This window comes from Lepidochelys kempii, chromosome 3 (genome assembly GCF_965140265.1).
Source record: "Lepidochelys kempii isolate rLepKem1 chromosome 3, rLepKem1.hap2, whole genome shotgun sequence".
NCBI classification, from domain to species: domain Eukaryota; kingdom Metazoa; phylum Chordata; order Testudines; family Cheloniidae; genus Lepidochelys; species Lepidochelys kempii.
Window position 1 is genome coordinate 117,779,673 of NC_133258.1, and position 21,520 is coordinate 117,801,192.

General features: G+C 40.2%; 1 protein-coding gene across 1 annotated transcript in view; it reads right to left on the reverse strand.

The window, feature by feature from the left end:
- NOX3 (NADPH oxidase 3) overlaps window positions 1-21,520 on the reverse strand; it is a 60,454-nt gene that overhangs the window by 19,909 nt on the left and 19,025 nt on the right. The window contains exons 6-10 of the mRNA XM_073337730.1: window positions 20,124-20,305; window positions 18,307-18,436; window positions 13,366-13,458; window positions 7,665-7,918; window positions 4,718-4,880 (exon numbers count right to left, since the gene is read on the reverse strand). Coding sequence (XP_073193831.1) covers window positions 4,718-4,880; window positions 7,665-7,918; window positions 13,366-13,458; window positions 18,307-18,436; window positions 20,124-20,305 — 822 coding nt within the window. The remainder of the gene's footprint in view (window positions 1-4,717; window positions 4,881-7,664; window positions 7,919-13,365; window positions 13,459-18,306; window positions 18,437-20,123; window positions 20,306-21,520) is intronic.

Below are 21,520 nucleotides of genomic sequence, written 5' to 3' on the forward strand. Positions count from 1 at the left end.
AACCTTAACTCTAAATATCTGAGGCCTGGTTTTTTTATTATTACACTGTTTTTACATGAAAATAATCCCATTGCTTTCCATGGAGTTGCTATTGACTTACTGTCATAAATATAAAGGGAAGGGCAAACCCCTTTAAAATCCCTCCTGGCCAGAGGAAAAATCCTCTCACATGTAAAGGGTTAAGAAGCTAGGATAACCTTGCTGGCACCTGACCAAAATGACCAATGAGGAGACAAGATACTTTCAAAAGCTGGGGGGAGGGAAAAACAAAGAGTCTGTCTGTGTGATGCTTTTGCTGGGGACAGAACAGGAATGGAGTCTTAGAATTTAGTAAGTAATCTAGCTAGATATGCGTTAGATTATGATTTCTTTAAATGGCTGAGAAATTAAGCTGTGCTGAATAGAATGGATATTCCTGTCTGTGTGTCTTTTTGTAACTTAAGGTTTTGCCTAGAGGGATTCTCTATGTTTTGAATCTAATTACCCTGTAAGGTATTTACCATCCTGATTTTACAGGGGGGATTCTTTTTTACTTTTTTACTTCTATTAAAATCCTTCTTTTCAGAAACTGAATGCTTTTTCATTGTTCTTAAGATCCAAGGGTTTGGATCTGTCATCACCTATGCAAATTGGTGAGGATTTTTACCAAATCTTCCCCAGGAAGTGGGGTGCAAGGGTTGGGAGGATTTTGGGGGGAAAGACGTTTCCAGACAATGCTTTCCTAATAATAAATAAACCCAGATAAACGTTTGGTGGTGGCATTGGAAGTCCAAGGGCAAAGGGTAAAATAGTTTGTACTTTGGGGAAGTACTTACTGGTAAAAGTAAGCTTAGGAGGTTTTCATGCAGGTCCCCACATCTGTACCCTAGAGTTCAGAGTGGGGAAGGAACCTTGACACTTACATTGGTGTAAATATGAGGAAAATCAGGCCCATAGGCAGTAAAATGTTTCCTTTTGGTAACTAACAACAGTGTTGTTGTAAGTTAACTGCCACGTACAATATTTACAGGCTCATACCTCCCTTGACAAAGGTTTTGTCTGGGAATTTTGAAGTCAGCAGTTGCTACAAGCAGCTGGTACCTCTGAAAATCAGGCCACTGAAAAACATCACTATGTATTTTATCATGGCTATTGGTGACTTTCTCTGAGGAACTGTCCCCACAACCTCTATTTTACCAGCTAATTACTCACACCTTTTCAACAATTCATCTTACAATGTACGACTAGTGCAAATGGGTGGGGAAAGGAGGGGAGGGGACAATTTTCCAAACCCAGTATACTAAGCCAAATTCATCCCCACTAAAGCTGTGCCCATTGCATTTCTTAAAATTGTCATTTGTTATAAATGAGAAATATTTGTAATTAATTAACAGAATTTTTCCTCACAAAGAACATTTTTGCCACAAATAGAGTCCTGAAAAGGAAGGAGAGAGAAGCTGGTGAGGAAAGTTGGCTTATGGAAAAATGAAACTATGAAACACACAGACTCCTAGAAAAATAAAGGTAATAATGGTAAATATTATTTATAAAGAGCCTCCCTTTCTTTCCATCGAGATGCTCTGGGCACTCCACAGCATATTACAAATATGATTAAAATACAATAAAAACACAATAAAATTCACCTCATTAACACTGTAGAATAAAACCGTCCAGGAATGGTGTATTTCTATAAGTAAGCAAATATTCTGAATTTTGTATTTTATTGTAGGGCTCACAGTATTAACTGTCTGTGCTGTTATTTAGGCTCCTCAAACAAACAACAACCCTCATTAGATTTATGTTTCACTAATCCCCACCCACCCCACCTATTATATTCATCATCTTGATGGCTTGCACAAGTAAACTGCCTTAAATTTTCCAAGTGCTCTTTCTGCAAATTGAGTTAGATTCAGTATGACTATTAATCAGATCTGTAAGGCAGGATTTTGAGTAGTCTCTTATTTCAATAATGCACTTATACTCCATGCCCTCTTCATCCTCACATATTTATCATTCGTTTTCCTCCACCCTACACTTGGTATAGTAAGCAAGAGCAGAGAGTTCTGCTCTTTCACATAAGGTGCATGCATATACTTCATAAAGCTGCTTTCAGCACAGTGCAGATCATTAATAACTACTCCTTGATGAACATTCACTCCCCCTCCTCGCATCTGAGAGCACCGGGGAAGGGAATGGAGCAACAGATTCAGCTTGAACTCAGAAGACATAGCAAGAATGACTCAGGGGGAACAAGGGAAAAATATTCATCATCTGCTCTTACTGCTGCTCTTAAATGTGTAGTGTGTGGGCTACTCCACAGCTGCTTCTGGGTGGCTGTGGAGGTCCCACAACCTGAGTAACCACACCCCCTTTGGGGTACAGGGCATAGTCCAGCACACTGAAGTTATCTCTAGCCTCCTCCCTCAAAGGTGAGGGTCCTGCATGGGTGCACTAACAAGACTATCAAGAATTTAGCACTCAGCTTTATAGGCATAAAGGCTGTTTTCCAAAAGCAGCTTTAAACACAAAGTTACATTTGACAACATGAACTCTGCAGCCTTTTAGTATTTCCAAATTACTGTATTTTGCTGGAAAGTTTGTGGGATGGGGTGAATCTTAAAAAGAGAACAAGAGGATACAGCTGTTTGCCAGTGTTAGAATCTGAGTTAACCAGTACAGTTTCATAAATTCCAACTGCAAAATTTCAAAACTGAGGCTAGCTGGTGTGAGGAAGAAACCAGCCTGTGCATAACTAAACTGAGTGATAACACTCCAGTCAGGAGTACTGGAATGTCCATCCTAACCATCAAAAAAGCAATATGAAAACTACACTCTAAGGCTATTTAATTGTGAAAAATGAATTAGATAAATGTGTACTGCTTCTGATTTGCTGTGTTTTTTTAAATTATACAGCTGCTGACATTATGCAAGCTATGAGTATTTATATCTCAACTATATGTGGGCAACACTAGGAAATATTAATTTAATAACTGTAATGACAACTGTACTCCAATCAAAATGAAATTGTTTTTTAAAAAAGAAAATCCGCTTATTTATTTCCTTAATCAACATTTCTATGGTACTCATCACTATAGAAGGTGAGCACCACATACTTGGAAACAGATTAAATTATGTGTAATTATATCACAAGTGGAAGCTTTTAGACAATGGAAAAAAAACCAATTACTCTGAGATTAAGTCAATCTCACTTAAATGACTGATAAAAAAATTCTAATACTACTTTGGACTTCCATAGCACCTTCCATCGAGATCTCAAGATATCTTTCCAAAATTAATGATTTTAGCCTCACAACACCTATGAGAAATAAGTATCATTATTCCTATTACACTAATGAAGAAACTGTGAAACAGAAAAGTTACATGTAAAGTAGAAATAATAGTATTCCTGTTTCTCACAGAGGTCCTGTGGGACTTAATGCATTATAGCAAAAAGGCATGGCAAGGTGTAAAATAGCGGGTCACTGGGGCACACCTTAAGTACATTCAGCCTTGTGCCTTTATCCATCCCAGAAGGCAACCAATTCTTCTAGTGCATGCTCTGAAAAGTGACTTACTGCTATTAAAGTATGGGGTATTGTTAATTCATTTTCTCTCTCTCTCTCTCTCTCTCTCTCTCTCTCACTCACACACACACACACACACACACTTACTTTCCCTAGTCTATTTGGACCCCTTCTCGCCTCCTGCATTCCCAGAAACCAAGCTGCTCTTTCAGCAGCAATGTGTCATCAAACCACCAGTTTTAACTCACTTTATTTTATAAAGATCAAGGCCTAGGACCTGCATTCAGGTCCCTGTGAGTGGACCCTTACACTGGTCTGCCCACAGACACAGTTGCAGGCTCTGGCCCTAAATCTGAAACCCTGAACAGCTCCCAGTTGAGTTTTTACATTAGAAAGTGAGTCAAAATGTCTGGAAGGGCCACAAGCTTGCCATTGTGGATGGGGAAGGGACAGTTTATACCTGCCACTTTCTTCTTAGTTTTCAGAGTAGCAGCCGTGTTAGTTTTTATTCGCAAAAAGAAAAGGAGTACTTGTGGCACCTTAGAGACTAACCAGTTTATTTGTTAGTGTTTCACTCTCTCGCTCTCTCCATTTCTGCCCCAGCTGTCTCTTCTTCACCCTATCCTCACAAGGCACTGCCATATTATTAAATATTATTATTACAAATGATAGTTCGGAGAATTAAGAATATGTTAACTTCAGTGATGCTGTCCAGGACCTGCAGCCTCAGGCACACTTTTATCAATTACATTATTAGAAATAATTCATGTTCGGAACCAGTGTATCTACTGGAGAGTTTAAAGAGCAGGGGTCGAGTACGCCCTGGGAGCTGAGTAAGTCAGCGCCTAAGCTTCTCCCTCACTTCTTTTTTTGTTATAGGTTACCTGGGTATCAAGGTGAATTGTAAGGAGATGCCACTGCACTAGTGGTTGAGGGCAGAAGTAACAAAAATGTTCAGTTAGGTCTTTAATATAGAGTGGGCTAGCAGCTAAAAAATACTTTATCTCAGAAAAGTTCTGAAAACTCATTGGGTCCACTGGATAACAGACAAATGAGAGAGTTCCTCCATCTCAACAGAAACTAAAGCAATTTCTACCCTCAACTTGAAGGAGCTGGTTATCTAACCTTGACAAGTATTAGTTTATTAAAATAATCCCAGAGGATGTGAGGGCAGTGTACTTTTTAAAGGAATTATAAACAAATTTCCACCCTACCTTCTCCAACGTCAGTTCTGTATTAGGATTACAGCACTTAAACCATATGGATTTTAGAATCGAAGCGAACGGAGTGACTCCTATTCCTGCTGCAATGCATACACTGACTCGATAGTGAAAAACATCTGTAGTTGCAGCTCCAAATGGTCCATCCACAGCCAGTCTGGAGTAACAAAGTATCATTTGTTAAAAGTCAGCAACATATCAATGGGACTTAAAATCCGAGAGATACTGGGCTACATTTTCAAAAATAGTGCTTCTGTTGCATATATTCAAAAATCACGTCTAAACTCTCACACAAATTGCCATCACACAAGGATTTAATTTTCAGTGGGTGGCATTTCATAGCAAAGCAACTATTTTGTGTGAAATGAGGGCACAAGAGCATCCATGTGAGTTAGGGGCCTGGCTATCTATTTAAGCATGCAGTTACAATTTTCAGGGTTTCAGAAATGCGAGCATCCTGTTTTCAGAGCTTTATTTTCCATATTGTACAAATCAAAGGACAGAGGAGCAGATTTATTAATCTTTTTGAAAAGTTTTCAGGATGTAGTCATATAATGAAAGAGAGAGAAAGATCATATGTAAGCAAAGAATTAGTTTCTGAAATCTTTCAGAGGAACAAGTATTTCAGAAATAAAATATACTTAATAAAACTATAAACTATACTTAGAATCAGAATTAAGAGAAATTTGTTCAGGTCTGAATTCTTCTATAATCAACAGTTCTCAATCAGCATCAGTCAATTTGGATAGGAATGATATAAATTAATTAGAGCTGAAAAAGAACTATTAAATCATCTAATCCATTCTTCTCGCAGCATGGGATGTAACCCTACAGTATATTTTTGACTGCTTTGTCCAGCCTAGTTTTAAATTACCCAAGTGATGGTGCTTCCATCACTTCCTCTGGAAGATTGTTTCACAATCTAACATCTTACTTTCAGGAAACGTAGGTTTCCCTTGTTCCTGATTTTCTGTTTACTTGCAGATGTCATTGTGTGACTCACAGTAAAATGAAGTTTAAATAGTATAAATGCACATGCAGATGTTGTAGGAAGAGTTAAGTACACTACTAAGAAAGGAAGACGTAATCATTGTGCAACAGTCCACAAAACACACTTACATTAATTATTTGAAAATCTATTATTTTGAATGTTGTGTTGCTGGCTTGTTTAAGGGTGTTGCCGCAACATGTCCCATTTTCAATTACTCTATTTCCCATTTTCAAGTTATTTGGTTTGCTTTTATTCAAGTATTTCCAATTGTTTGCGTGTGTAATTGCATGTGAAATAGCAACTAAACACATACTAAAAGATAATCTTTGACAATTTAGCCACAAACCTAAATATGTGGTTATATAACAGCTATTTTTCTCTCTACATCGGTCTTGATTTGTGCATGTTGTGCCCGATCCTGCATTTCTTGAGCACTCAAAACTCCCACTGAAGTCAGTGGGAATTTAGGGCATAAAAACATACATGATGAGGTTTGTCATCAGGTGTCTAGATAGCATGTGGTGGGTACACTACAATTATATAAGATGTATCATTCTCTGCATAAAGCATTTATGGAATATTTAGAAGTAATTTTCCGTATAGTGCAGTAATGATTTAGCAGCATGATTTCATTAATATCAGTAGATGTTGATGGCTAAATCCCTGTGCACTGTTTGAAAATTCATCCTTTACTATTAATATTTGAAACAGGCGATTTTTGTTTTGAAAATGAAGTTAAACAAAGGTTACTTACAAAGAACACGAAGTCTCTGAACATATTACTTTCTGCAGATCCTGTAGGAGTTGCATACCATGCCTAACAAGCCACAGAACCTTTTATAATAGTAAATGATTAGGGGACATACAAGCAGCTGCCATGAACCTAAACATTCAGCACCATACTTATAAGTCTCACTCACTTCTAAGAATCCTCAGTACCTCTTTGCCTTACTTAACTCTATACAAAGATACATTTGGGAATGGTTGGGAATGTTGGAGGAAGAAGCATGTTGGTTGCGACATTGGTTGGGAATGTTGGAGGAAGAAGCATGTAGGTGTTCACAGATCAGTAGAGGGAAGAAGCTGCAGGCAACAGATAGTTCCTTAGATCCAATGAAAGTGGGATCAGGACAGCTGGGAGAAGTAGGAATCTTTTGGAGGTAAGGAATGGAGGTAGAAAGAGGGATCCAGGTTGTGGAAGAGAGTTGTAGGACAGTGGTTCTCAACCTTTCCAGATGACTGTACCCCTTTCAGGACTCTGATTTGTCTTGTGTACCCCAAGTTTCACCTCACCTAAAAACTACTAGCTTACAAAATCAGACATAAAAATACAAAAAAGTGTCACAACATACTATAACTGAAAAGATTGCTTACATTCTCATTTTTACCATATAATTATAAAATAAATCAATTGGACTATAAATATTGTAGTTACATTTCAGCATATGGTATATAAAGCAGAATACACAAGTCATTGTCTGTATGAAATTTTAGTTTGTTCTGACGTCACTAGTGCTTTTTATGTAGCCTGTTGTAAAACTAGGCAAATATCTATGAGTTGATGTACCCCCTGGAAGATTTCTGTGTACCCCGGGTTGAGAACCACAGTTGTAGGGGAGCGCAACACAGGGATAGGGAGCAAGATACTATGATGATAGGTGCCATTATAAGAACCTAAATACATAACTTAATAGATAGGAAGCTAGCATATATAAATGGCTACTGTCATTTTAATCTGATTCATAAATATACAGGTACAGCTAAATGGCCATATTTATGTATAAGCTGATTCTGAATCAGGGATTTGTGACAGACCTTCTTGATAACTAAGAGCTCTATGTTCATTTTTCATATTCATTGTTCTTTAGCATAATGACATACTGAGATGATTCCAAGTTTATCATCTAGTACTGTACAAAAGGCAACACACACAAAAGTTAGTATTTAAACCTTGGTAGCGTCCAGGGCTCCTTAAAGACTTTTTCCTCTGCTCCATATGCCTTGAACAGGGCTCGTGTCCAATCCCCAACTACCCTTATGTGCACACTGAAGAATTCCTCCTCGGGAGCCGAGGTAAGCGTGAAAGGATGCCACTCCAGTTGTGATACAGAAGGGCACTGTAGAAATATATACTGGCCAGGCTCCATTTTAAAGCCACATTTCTTCATATGGAGCTCAAGGACTCCAGAGGAATGAGTCACCACCTAAACCAAAGTAAACCACAATAAAAGATCGATTTGTCCTGTTCTGCTGTGTTAATTTTGAATACATGTTCATTTATAGTAAGTTACAGAGCTTCCTCTAGTTCACTTCTACTTGCCTTCAATTAAAAGGAATTAGAAAGTGGGATACACATTAGTTTTTAAGTTGGCAGTGGACAATGTACTATACAGTATATCATAGTGCTACTGTTACTCAACATCAAATTAAGAATTTCCATTGCATTTATTATATGGTATTTTGCATTATGGGTTTGAGAAGTCAAGTGAAGCCTGTGTAAGAAACCATATTTTAGGCAACCTTTAGCTTGAGAGTCAGAGAGAACACAGAACCGTATCCCCAGACATATTGGGCCCAATGTTCCTTTCACAGCAATTTGACTCCAGTGTAACTCAGTTGACATGTATGATGTTATTCCTGATTTACACCAAGGTAAGTAAGAAGAACCAAGCCCATTGGCCTTTTCTACACTACGGGGTTAGGTCAAAGTTAGCCGCGTTAGGTCGATTTTAAAATGAATGCGTCCACACAACCAACCCTGTTCCGTCGACTTAAAGGGCTCTTAAAATTGACTTCTGTACTCCTCCCTGATGAGGGCAGTAGTGCCAAAATTGACCTTGCTGAGTTGAATTTGGGGTAGTGCGGACAGAAATCAACGGTATTGGCCCCCGGGAGCTATCGCAGAGTGCTCCAGTGTGTCTGCTCTGGACAGCACTTTGAACTCCGATGCACTAGCCAGGTACACAGAAAAAGCCCCGGGAACTTTTGAATTTCATTTCCTGTTTGGTCAGCCTGGCGAACTCAGCAGCACATGTGACCATGCGATCCCCCCAGAATCGCAAACGAGCTCCAGCATCGACTGAAAGGGAGACACTGGATCTGATTGCTGTATGGGGAGAAGCATCTGTGCAGGCAGAATTCCGATCAAAAAGAAGAAATGCAAATATATTTGCCAAAATCTCACAGAGCATGGTGGAGAGAGGCTGCAGCAGGGACACACAGCAGTGCTGCTTGAAAGTTAAGGAGCTGAGGGAAGCCTACCAAAAGACAAAGGACGCAAATGGTCGCTCTGGGTCAGAGCCTCATACATGCCGCTTCTATGATCAGCTGCATGCCATTCTAGGAAGGGACCCTACCACTACCCCACCACTGTACATGGACACCTGCAAGGGGGAAGTCTCATGCAACAGGGAGGAGGATTTTGTGGATGAGGAAGAGGAGGAGGAGAAGAATGCGCAGCAGGCAAGCAGTGAATCCGTTCTCCCCAGCAGCCAGGACCTTTTCATCACCCTGGAGCCAATACGATCTGAAGGCGGGATCCCCGACCCTGAAGCTGGAGAAGACACCTCTGGTGAGTGCATATTTGTAACTACAATATAGGATTTAAAAGCAATAGTGTTTAATGTTTGATTTGCCCTGAAGAATTGGAATGCATTCACAGCTGGTACAGCTACTGGAAAAGTTTGTCCACATGTCTGGGGATGGAGCGGGGATCCTCCAGGGACATCTCCATAAAGCTCTTATGGAGGTACTCAAAGTATTCTGGAATCATTGCAGCACAAAGCATGGCAGCCAATGGTCCTGGGTTTTGGTCGCATTCAAGCAATATTCGGTCTATATCTTTCTGTGTTAGCCTCAAGAGAGTAATATCATTCAAGGTCATCTGGTTGAAATAGGGGAATTTTTGTAAGGGAACAGTAAAAGGACCTCGTTCATGCTGGGTTGTTTGCTCTTGGCTAAAAGGGATCATCCCGGAGAATAGCCACGCGGTGGGGTGGGGGAGGTGTGTGCTGCACATCCACCTGAAAACCGCAGCCCTTCCTTTTAAATGTGAAACCCAACCCATTGCTTGCTATGGGAAAGGAGGGCGCTGCAGTTTGAAACCATTCCCACATGTTATGCGTAAGAAACCAACCCTGCATACCCTTTGCCTTACCATGGCTGCATGGAAACCGAATTCCGTTGCCCATGCATGTGTGATGTGTCACCATACCAGCAGGCACTCAATATAAAAGGCAAAATGCAACCTTGTACCTAAAGCACATGTGCTGTCTGCTGTGAATTGCTTGATTCACTGTGAAAGAGTCTCCCTTTTGTTCTCAGAAATGTATCATCTTAAATTTTACTCTCCCTTTTTATCTCCCCCCAGGTGCAAATGTTTCTAGGCTCCCCCTATCATCTCTGTCCCTGAGGTTATCACAGATCAGAAGGCACAAAAAAACAAAAACAAAACAAAAAACATAGGAAAGCATTAATTGAGCACAAAGGGCAGAGGCAGGAGGCAATGTGAAGGCTAATGGGGGAGCAAACTGACATGATGAAGCATCTGGTGCAGCTGCAGGAAAGCCAACAAGAGCGCAGACCCTCGCTGTATCCATTGTACAACCGCCTGACCTCCTCCCCAAGTTCCATATCCTCCTCACCCAGATGCCCAAGAATGCGGGAGGGCGGGGGGAGGCTCTGGGCACTCAGCCATTCCACTCCAGAGGATGGCCAAAGCAACAGAAGGCTGTCATTCAAACAGTTTGATTTGTAGCGTGGCTACAATAAGCAATGTGGCCTTGTCCTTCCCTCCTCCCCCACCCCACCCCACACGGGCTACCTTGTCAGTTATCTTCCTTTTTAAAAAAATTAATAAAGAATGCATGGTTTCAAAACAGTAGTTACTTTATTTCAAAGGGGGGAGGGTGGTTGGCTTACAGAGAATTAAAATCAACAAAGGGGACGGGTTTGCATCAAGGAGAACTCACAACTGTCACACTGAAGTGTGGCCGATCATGAAACAGGTTTTCAAAGCCTGTCTGATGCGCAGCATGCCTTGCTGTGCTCTTCTAATTGCCCTGGCATCTGGCTGCTCAAAATCGGACACACAGCGATTTGCCTCAACTTCACACCCCACCATAAATGTGTTCCTCTTACTCTCACAGATATTATGGAGCACACGGCAAGCGGCAATAACAATGGGAATGTTGGTTGCGCTGAGGTCTGACCTAGTCAGCAAATAGCACCAGCGAGCTTTTAAACATCCAAAGGCACATTCTACCACCATTCTGCACTTGCTCAGCCTATAGTTGAACTGCTCCTTGCTACTGTCCAGACTGCCTGTGTACGGCTTCATGAGCCATGGGAGCAACGGGTAGGCTAGGTCCCCAAGGATAACTATTGGCATTTCAACATCCCCAATGGTAATTTTCTGGTCTGGGAAGTAAGTCCCTTCTTGCAGCTGCTCGAACAGCCTGGAGTTCGTAAAGATGCAAGCTTCATGCACCTTTCCCAGCCATCTCACACTGATGTCGGTGAAATGTCCCTTGTGATCCACCAGTGCTTTCAGCACCATTGAGAAGTACCGCTTGCAGTTTACGTACTGGTTGGCAAGGTGCATTCTGTCTATTGCCCCACCACAGTTAGGGAAACCCATTGCAGCAAAGCCATCCACTATGACCTGCACATTTTCCAGAGTCACTACCCTTGATAACAGAACGTCAATGACTGCATTGGCTATTTGGATCACAATCGCCCCCACAGTAGATTTGCCCACTCCAAATTGATTCCCGACTGACCAGTAGCAGTCAGGCATAGCAAGCTTCCACAGTGCTATCGCCACTCAATTCTCAACTGTCAGGGCAGCCCTTATCTTGGTATTCCTGCACTTCAGGGTGCAGGAAAGCAGCTCACAGAGTTCCAGGAAAGTGGCCTTATGCATGTGAAAGTTTTGCAGCCACTATGAATCATCCCATACCTGCAACACTAAGTTGTCCCACCAGTCTGTGCTTGTTTGCCGGGCCCAGAATCGGCATTCCACTGTATCAACCAGCCCCACTGCCACCATGATGTCCCAATTGCCACAGCCCATGCTTTCAGGAATGTCTGTGTCCATTTCCTCATCAAAATCGTCCTCATGCTGGCGTCTCTTAGCCCGGTTCTGCATATACTCCAGGAGTTTACAATGCTCACAACAGCAGCGGTGAGCTAAATGGGCTCCATGCTTGCCATGGTATGGTGTCTGCAGGAGAGCAGAGTCGAAGTGGTGGTTGACGTCGGATGCCACGAGAAATAGATATTTATACAGAAAGACGAGAGGACCTGTGAGGTGGATTCATGGCACCAGGAGAACAGAGTTGCAGCAGAAGTGGTGGATGATGACAACATGGAGAAATTTTCTATTGAGACTGAGCTCATTTACAAGAGCAGGAGAGCAGAGTTACAGTGCAAGCGGTGGATGCTGATGGTTAGCAATCGTACTGCACCATCTACTGACAGCAGCACCCAAGACACAACAGCAGCTGTGACGGTGAGCTGAGCTGAGTGGGCTCCATGCTTGACATGGTATGGTGACTGCCGTTGCTTTCATGGAGGGAAGGGCGACTGACGACATGAACCCAAAACCACCCGCAACAATGTTTTTGCCACATCAGGCATTGGGAGATTAACCCAGAATTGCAATGGGTGGCAGAGACTGCGGGAACTGCGGGATAGCTACCCACAGTGCACCGCTTTGTTAGTTGATGCTAGCCACGGTAGTGAGGACGTACTCCGCCGACTTAATGCGCTTAATGTGGACATACGCAATCGACTGTATAAAATAGATTTCTAAAAATTGACTTCTATAAAATCGACCTAATTTCGTAGTGTAGACATACCCACTGAATACAATTCTAATTCACTTTCACTAAAAGCTCATCTCAGTTAAGCAACTGAGTTTTTAAATATCATGAATGGTTGTGTAACAGAAATTTCAGTCCACTGAAATTCTCATTTTAGTGACTTTACCATCAAGGCTTCATCTGCCACAATTACCCTTTTAGACAATGAGCTTGAGTCTGATCTCACTTAAGCTGGTTTCCCAGCTGTGTAACTCAGTTGCTTTCAGTGGAATTATTCCTGCTTTACTTACTAATGTAAGTGAGTTAAGCAGGCCTTGAACTTAAAGGCAGATCCTCAGCTGACATAAGTTGTCAAAACTCAACTGAGTTCAATGGAGCTATGACTATTTTTACCAATGAAGGATATGCCCCATAATCCCCTTCAGATCTCCAGGCTCCAAGGGTAGAATCCTGGATCCCCATTAAAGTTAGTATGAGTTTTGCTGCTGACTTCAATAAAGATCAGGATTTCACTCTATGGGCCTAAAGAGGGAGAGACATCACCTGATCACAGGTTGCCTCATCAGTCTGGTACATTGTGGATCAAGTTTGCTTACATGTAGAACTTATGGACTCACTATTGGAGCGGGAGCAAAAGCTAAAACCAAATTAAAAAGCAATACTTTGCAAAACTACATGGTAATACTGGAAGAGCTCACGAAGCCAGCAGTGAAGATGAGGTTACAGAGTGGTCATCAACAAAACTAGCAAATAAAACAACTTCTGTTGATAAAACCATTTCATTTGTACGTTGGTTTTTATTCAGACATTTAGACTATATTACATACCTTTGTAATGACAACTTTCTGCTGAAATCTCCAGAACCTAACCATTCTTTCACAGATGTATACTACCACAGGACCTAAAACCCATTTCCAAGCCTGTAGAAAGTTGCACAGAAAAAGACAACAAAACTTAAATCAGCAGTTAGCATAAAATGACATGATTTGGACCTTTCTTCTGTGGCTTTTGGTTGACCTAGGAAGAGAGCATATTTCTTGTACTGTCTACTAAGGGACAAATTCTTGCATTTGCCTGAAACAAATATAATGAATTCTTTAATGGGTACACTACAAAAGCTGTGTTAATGTACATCTGTATTCTGGCCAAGATCCTCCCTTTAAAAGCTTTTCCTACTAACAGACAAAAGGATTAACTACTTAGGAGTTGTATGTATATGTCATTGCTAGGTCATGGAGTATAAATGCATATATTTATGGAGAAAAATCCAGAGTCTAACTCCCTTGCTTTTGTCACAGAGACTCTGAGACATTTCAGAGTAGTCAGAATAGGGGTAACCAGCTTCTCCCCAGTGCTCTCATTGTTGGCTTTCCAGTATGCAAATAGGCTTTCCAGCACTATCCAGAATTAGATCCAAAATGTTCACTTATGCTTTAAGTATATATTCTCACATAATCAGTTAGTCTGTTCTGTATCAATAATTGGACTAAGCTGATTTATGGAACTAAACTGATCATACTGTAGGTATACATGATCATTGTACTTTGCTGATCATATATACTGATCAATATAATAATCAAAGATACATAGCTGATCATGTATTATTAGTTGATAATTGTACTCAGTTGGAGTATAATAGCTTTAGATAATTAGATATAATTGAATCTGCAAGATTACAAAAATGCAGACATTTGTCTGTACAGAGGACACCATCATATTTCCAGTTTCATAGATGGAAGAATGCACAAACAGATCATTTAAGCTAACCAAAGACCTGAAAAACATGTGCCTTTTCAAGCCACCTAAATCAATATTTGTTTGCTGAAACATTGACTTTGGTGTACAAGCTGGAATGATGCTAGGTTATAAAGCATCTTATGAGAAGGACATCATTCATATTATGTAATTTCTTTAGATGGTGCTAAGGGGATGGAGTTGCAATTTGCCTAGGATAAGTCTTGAAAATTAAATTAAAAATACCCATTTAAATAATGGTGAGAGGCTGACAAAAGTAAGAAGATTCTGAGTTAAAGCAGAAACTCAGCTCATTCATTGCCCTAAAGACTAGAAATGTCTTTGCACAGTCAGCAGTTTGATGTGTCCCTAAGTTAGCGTAGATCAAGTTACAACAATGATTAAACCGTTTTTCTCCTTTGTTTGTACTACTTGTAAATAAAAACATGTAACAGGAATTGTCCTTTGTAAGAGCTCAGCCAAAGCTTTGAAATGAGCCACTTTGATCATTAGCAAACAGCTTTTAAACTCTTTCGTTTGAACATGTCTTCTGGATGGTTAAGAATAACAGAGCATCCTCCAGGACTGGGTGGACTGGTAGGTGACAGATGTCCTTCCCTGGTAATCAGAAAATTTACATTCTTTCCCAGGTGGTGATTTCTCCTCATAATTAGAATGAAGTGAGATGGTGCTGGACTGACTCAAGATAGGGATTGATGATATAAAGTCTGACACAAGTTAATGGGAATTGTGTCACTGACTTCAGTAGGAGCCAGATCAAGCCCATATGGGTTGACAGATACAATACAAAGTATTACAGAAATGTCATCATGGCTTTTACCCTCTGGGTGGTTTTTTGAATGGAATTCAGAATTAGCTACCAGATATTATATCATTGCGTATTACACATCCAGAAAAGTAACATTCTTACAGATACCATATGGTATTATCACAATCCATTTAATATAATGTGACTTTAAGTTTATGGCTTTGGGTATGCAGGAAAGTCTGGCAAAGGAGATCTAACAGAGAAAAGGATAAGTTCACTAGTTAGCTTTATGATAGTTAATATTAGACCATGTTGTTGGAAGCAAGCTTCTGTCTGTATTCACAGAGCATAACAGTATATTGATTTTTATGGAAACACTGTAGCTGAAATTTTTAGAGAGGCATTCATTTCCTCATTAATTGTGGCTAACAATAGTTTAAGAAAAATCTATGGCAGCCATTAAAAGCATTACAAGATACTGAATGTTATTTTTTCCTCTATTTAAAAATTTTTGAATGGAGGTACAGAATCCTTTGGAAATCTTAGACATATTCTGCAGATCCCCAGGTGGACTTCAGGTTGAAAACCACTGCTTTAGATAGTAAGTTCTTAGGGGATGGAGTCTCTTTATTAGGACTGTCAAGTGACTAAAAAGATTAAACACAATTAATCGTGTGATTAAGAAAATCAATCATGCGATTAATTGCGCTGTTAAACAATAATAGAACAACATTTATTTAAATATTTTTGGATGTTTTCTACATTTTCAAATATATTGGTTTCAAGTACAACACAGAATACAAAGTGTACAATGCTCACTTTATATTTATTGTTGATTATAAATATTTGCACTGTAAAAACAAAAGAAATAGTATTTTTCAATTTACCTCATACAAGTACTGTAGTGCGATCTCTCTCATGAAAGCTGAACTTACAAATGTAAAATTATGTAAAAAGAAAAAACCAAAAACCAAACTGCATTCAAAAATAAAATAATGTAAAACTTTAGAGCCCACAAGTCTACTCAGTCCTACTTCTTTTTCAGCCAATCACTCAGACAAACAAGTTTGTTTACATTTTCAGGAGATAATGCTGCCTGCTTCTTATTTACAATGTCACTTGAAAGTGAGAACAGGCACTCTCATGGCACTGTTGTAGCCAGCTGTCAAATATAAAGGGAAGGGTAAATACCTTTAAATCCCTCCTGGCCAGAAGAAAAACCTTCTCACCTGTAAAGGGTTAAGAAGCTAAGACAACCTCGCTGGCACCTGACCAAAATGACCAATGAGGAGACAAGATACTTTCAAAGCTGGAGGGAGCAGAAACAAAGGGTTCTCTCTGTTTGTGTGTGGTGGTGGTTTTTTTTGTTTTTTTGTTTTTTTTTTTGCCAGGACCAGAGCAAAAATGCAGGTCAGAACTCCTGTAAAAAGTCAGTAAGCAATCTAGTTAGAGATGCGTTAGATTCTGTTTTGTTTAAATGGCTGATAAAATAAGTTGTGCTGAATGGAATGTATATTCCTGTTTGTGTCTTTTTGTAACTTAAGGTTTAGCCTAGAGGGATTCTCTATGTTTTGAATCTGATTACCCTGTAAGGTATTTACCATCCTGATTTTACAAAGGTGATTCTTTTACTTTTTCTTTAATTAAAATTCTTCTTTTAAGAACCTGATTGCTTTTTCATTGTTCTTAAGATCCAAGGGTTTGGGTCTGTGTTCACCTGTGCAAATTGGTGAGGATTTTTATCAAGCCTTCCCCAGGATAGGGGGTGTAGGGCTTGGGGGGGAAAGACGTTTCCAAGTGGGCTCTTTCCCTGCTATATTTGTTAGACACTTGGTGGTGGCAGCAATAAAGTCCAGGGACAAAAGGTAAAATAGTTTGTACTTTGGGGAAGTTTTAACCTAAGCTGGTAAAAATAGCTTCTTAACCCTTTACAGGTGAAAGGGTTTTTCCTCTGGCCAGGAGGGATTTAAAGGTGTTTACCCTTCCCTTTATATTTATGACACCAGCATTGCAAGATATTTAAGTGCTAGATGTACTAAAGATTCATATGTCTCTTCATGCTTCAACCATCATTCCAGAGGACAGGCTTGCATGCTGATGACGGGTTCTGTTCGATAGTGATCCAAAGCAGTGCGCACCGACGCATGTTCATTTTCATCGTCTGAATAAGATGCCACCAACAGAAGGTTGATTTTCTTTTTGGGTGGTTCAGGTTCTATAGTTTCCACATCAGAGTGTTTCTCTTAAGACTTCTGAAAGCATGCTCCACACCTCATCCCCCTCAGGTTTTGGACGGCACTTCAGATTCTTAAACCTTGGGTTGAGTGCTGTAGCTAGCCTTAGAAATCTCACATTGGTACCTTCTGTGTGTTTTGTCAAATCTGTAGTGAAAGTGTTCTTAAAATGAACAACATGTGCTGGGTCATCAAGACTGCTATAACATGAAATATATGGCAGGATGCGGGTAAAAGAGAGCAGGACACATACAATTCTCTCCGAAGGAGTTGAGTCACAAATTTAATTAATGCATTATTTTTTTAATGAGCATCAGCAGCATGGAAGCATGTCCTTGGAATGGTGGCCGAACATGAAGGGGCATGCAAATGTTTAGCATATCTGGCACGTAAATACTTGCAATATCTGCTACAAAAGTGCCATGCGAATGACTGTTCTCGCTTTTAGGTGACATTGTAAATAAGAAGTGGTCAGCATTCTCTCCTGTAAATATAAACAAGCTTGTTTGTCTTAGCGATTGGCTGAACAAGAAGTAGGATTTTTTTAAATCACAAATGGTTTTTTGAGTTAATTGCGTGAGTTAGTGGCGATTACACAACAGAGTACGGCTGTCTGTGTACACATCAAACATGTTGTTTATATTGAATAAACAAACAACAAAAATGCTGTAAATAATGGATTTATACACAGAAGGCTTGATTCTGAAATCCACAGTCTACACTGGGAGTTTGCCTGGTTAAAAAGGACTATACCAAAAACAGTTATTACGGAATAATGATACCTAGCATTTTTCATCTGTAGATATCAATGTGCTTTACAAAGGAGGTAAGGATCATTATCCTCATATTTTAGAGGGGGAGACCATGGCACAGAAAAGTGCACTTGCTTGTCTGAGGTCACCCTACAGGCCAGCAGCAGACTCAGGAATAGAACTCCAGCATCCTGAGTCCAGGTCACGGCTCTAGCCAATGCTATTCTGCTGCCTCAAGAAAGGGCATAAATATAAAGATGACATGAGCATCATTCTTACCACAGGTTCACTGCCAGAAAATAGTGGCAAAGGACATTGAGTGGCTTTCTCCCATTCTGAGTAGTGATCTTTACAATAAGTGACATTGTGCAGCAACAGACTCTGCGGCGTCTGACGTCGGACGAGCTGACTTAACACATAAAAAAAAAGATACACACAGCTGATATGGTCTCTTTTGTTGTTTTGCTATACTAGTATGTTAACGAATACTGTACTGAATGCAGAAATGGAAATATCTGAAAATATGGCAGCTGGTTTGTTGTCTTAATGTTGTTCTTTCAGGTTGTTTCAACCATACTTCTTCCACAAGGTTTTTAGGTTTTTCATTGTCAACCCACCAAATGCAGTGTGTATGCTATGCTATAAGTATGTAGCAACACCACTGCAGTTTGGAGAGTCAGTACGTGTAACATGGATCTCTCTCTCGTCTGTGGATTGAGTCAGAAGGTAAGCTCCTTGGACCAGAGACCTTATCCTCCTCTATATGTGAACAGCTGGCGTTGCTCAGAAAAATAAAATAGTCACTCTTTTCTTTGCAGCTTTAAGAAACGTATTTAAAGAGCACCAAATAATTGTGAAGAGCCTTAATGAGATGCATGTTTTTAACATATTTACATTCTAACTTCTTTACACTAGAGAATTTACAATGAAGTGAATTTCCTTGAACATACCTTCCTCAACTATTGAGTTTAAAAATGTACTACGGCTGGTGCTGGTTGTGGGTGAAGAAGAGGGGATAATGGAGCTAGGTCAAATTGTTGCTCTTCTTTTTCCCTTTCAGATTTATTTGGGGTCAGATCTTGGCCATCCTGTGCACTAGCGCAAGGGATTGGAGGGGATAAAAGGTACTTCCTGTACAAAGGGGGCTCCTGTATAGAGCCACTGCATCTCTCCCTCTCTTGGGTGAACAGGAAGAAGCAAGAGCGGGTGGGGAGTAGACAGAGCCTTGACTCTTGCCTCCCCTTACTCCCAAGTGTGTCCAGTTGAGTAACTAGGCTGCAGACGAGGAAGTGTACCTGTGACATTTGTTGCAGTTCACTCATGCCCAGGAGCAACAAGAAGAGTAGGAGGAAGACTGAACTCCCTGAGTCAGCCCCCTCCCAAATTTCCCCTATCTACGAGCTAGATCACAAACTGATGATTCAGTACTTTATTATTTTCTCAGGGGTCCTTTTTTGGATCACAGTGTGGCATTCTTAAGAATGCTGAAGAGCAGTTTACACTACGCGTATTTGAATAGGAGTGGAGTGAAGTCAGTGGGACTACTTGTGGAGTAATGTATTAACCCATTGCCTGTCATGCTAATCAATATTGTCTCATTGTTTTCTTGGGCTCCCCCACCAGTTTGTCTGTATCCATCTGTTGTTTCTTGTTTTGTAAGCTCTTTGGGGCAAGGACAGTCATTTCATAAAGAGTTTGTACAGCACCTAACATGATGGGGTCCTGGTCCATGACTAGCACTCCTAGGTGCCATGTTAATACAAATAAATAAAATGAAATAATAATATTAATAGTAATAATTAGTTTGAGTAATGGTATCACACTTTGTCCATGACGGATTAAGGGATCAGAAATAAGGAGGCTTCTAGACCAGTAGGGTGCTTAGGTGCCAAAGTCCTGTTTTTAAGCACCCGTGTGATCCACAAAACAGCTGCTTGGCTGCTGCATAAATCATATCAAATACCCCACTCACACTGACTATCATAGGTTTGAATCTTGTGTGATCCTAAAGTGTTGATATCATCATCATCATATATATATACACATATATATATATACACACACACATATATATATATACACACACACACACTCACCCCATACCATGGATAACCAGACCGACAAAGAAAACCATGAACAGGTGATGGGTATACCAGAACACCTCATAGAATGATCTTCTGATGATCTCTGTGGATGAAGTTATGATCAGAATGAAAGCCACAGTGATTATGACACCAGTTACTCCAGCTATGGTAGTTAGTATCTGTGTTGTTGGGTTCTAAAATAAGAATAAATTATTATGTATAGAGACTAAATCAAAGATGCAGCTTCAGTATAAGAATGAATTTAAGCAACAAACCAGACAAGGCAAAAAGCTTAGAAGCTGCATGAAAAAAAGGTTATCTGTTCTGTTATCCATTTAGATTTATTCCGAACGTGAATGTAAATATTAACTGGAATTTGTCTGTTTCAGCAATTGATAGTAAGAAATTACATAATCCTGCTAGTACTTGCATCTATTTTTGTTGTACAAGAGTGCCTCAGGAGAGAGAGAGAGAGAGAGAATAAATTATTAGAGTTAAGAGTAGGTAAAAAAAGAGGTAATAACCGGTACAGCATTGAAAAAAATCATTTTGAGAGAGATAAATGTGGGGTGCTCAATGGCTGACAGACTGTAAGAAGCATGGATCTGCTTTGTTCTTATTTCACTTTAACTTACATAATTTCAGGCAGCAATAGATGCCCCTGACAGCCTTGAGTTCTGTTGCCAGTGCTGTCTCCATCAGGCATTCATTCTGACTGCAGGCTTCCGGAATTCCAAAAGAGCTGCAGACTACACTTGAAGATTTACCCTTTCAGGGCTCTAAGCTGTTCTCCTCCAGGATGGATGATGCTATCCACACACTGAAAGACTCGTGCAACACTTTGCTCACTGGGAGTCTACACTTCTGCTACTAAAATGAAGCAAATTTTTAAATCACAACCCTACCTGAGACCATTGTTCCATCAGAGGCCCCAGTACATAGAAGATTAAAGACCTTTTTGATGTTACCTGCCATCTTCCATGACAATGGGCCCTTCTCACCAGACATTTTCTACCTCAAAACAGTCATTTTGACTCTTTGATTGAGGACAGCACACCAATTATATCTCCTCCTTTCAGGATCACAACGATTGTATTGTACATGGCAGAAGATCATGTTCGACAAGTTGGTACTCAACCCACTGGATATGTAATCCAGTTCATCTCCCTCCCTTTCCCCAACCCACTCTCCCCATCCCTTTTCAGAGTCTTCTCATGAGAGCTATGGGTTGCACAATAGAGGATCCTGGAAGAATTTATTCCTGCTCCCTTCTAGTTCCAAAGAAGTCTGGTGGCCTCTGCCCCATCCTAGATCTAAGAAAGCTGAACAAATTCATCAAGAAAATCAAGTTCAGGATGGTCACCCTTGCTTATATTATCCCTTCCTTGAAGACTGGAATGCTGCCCTCA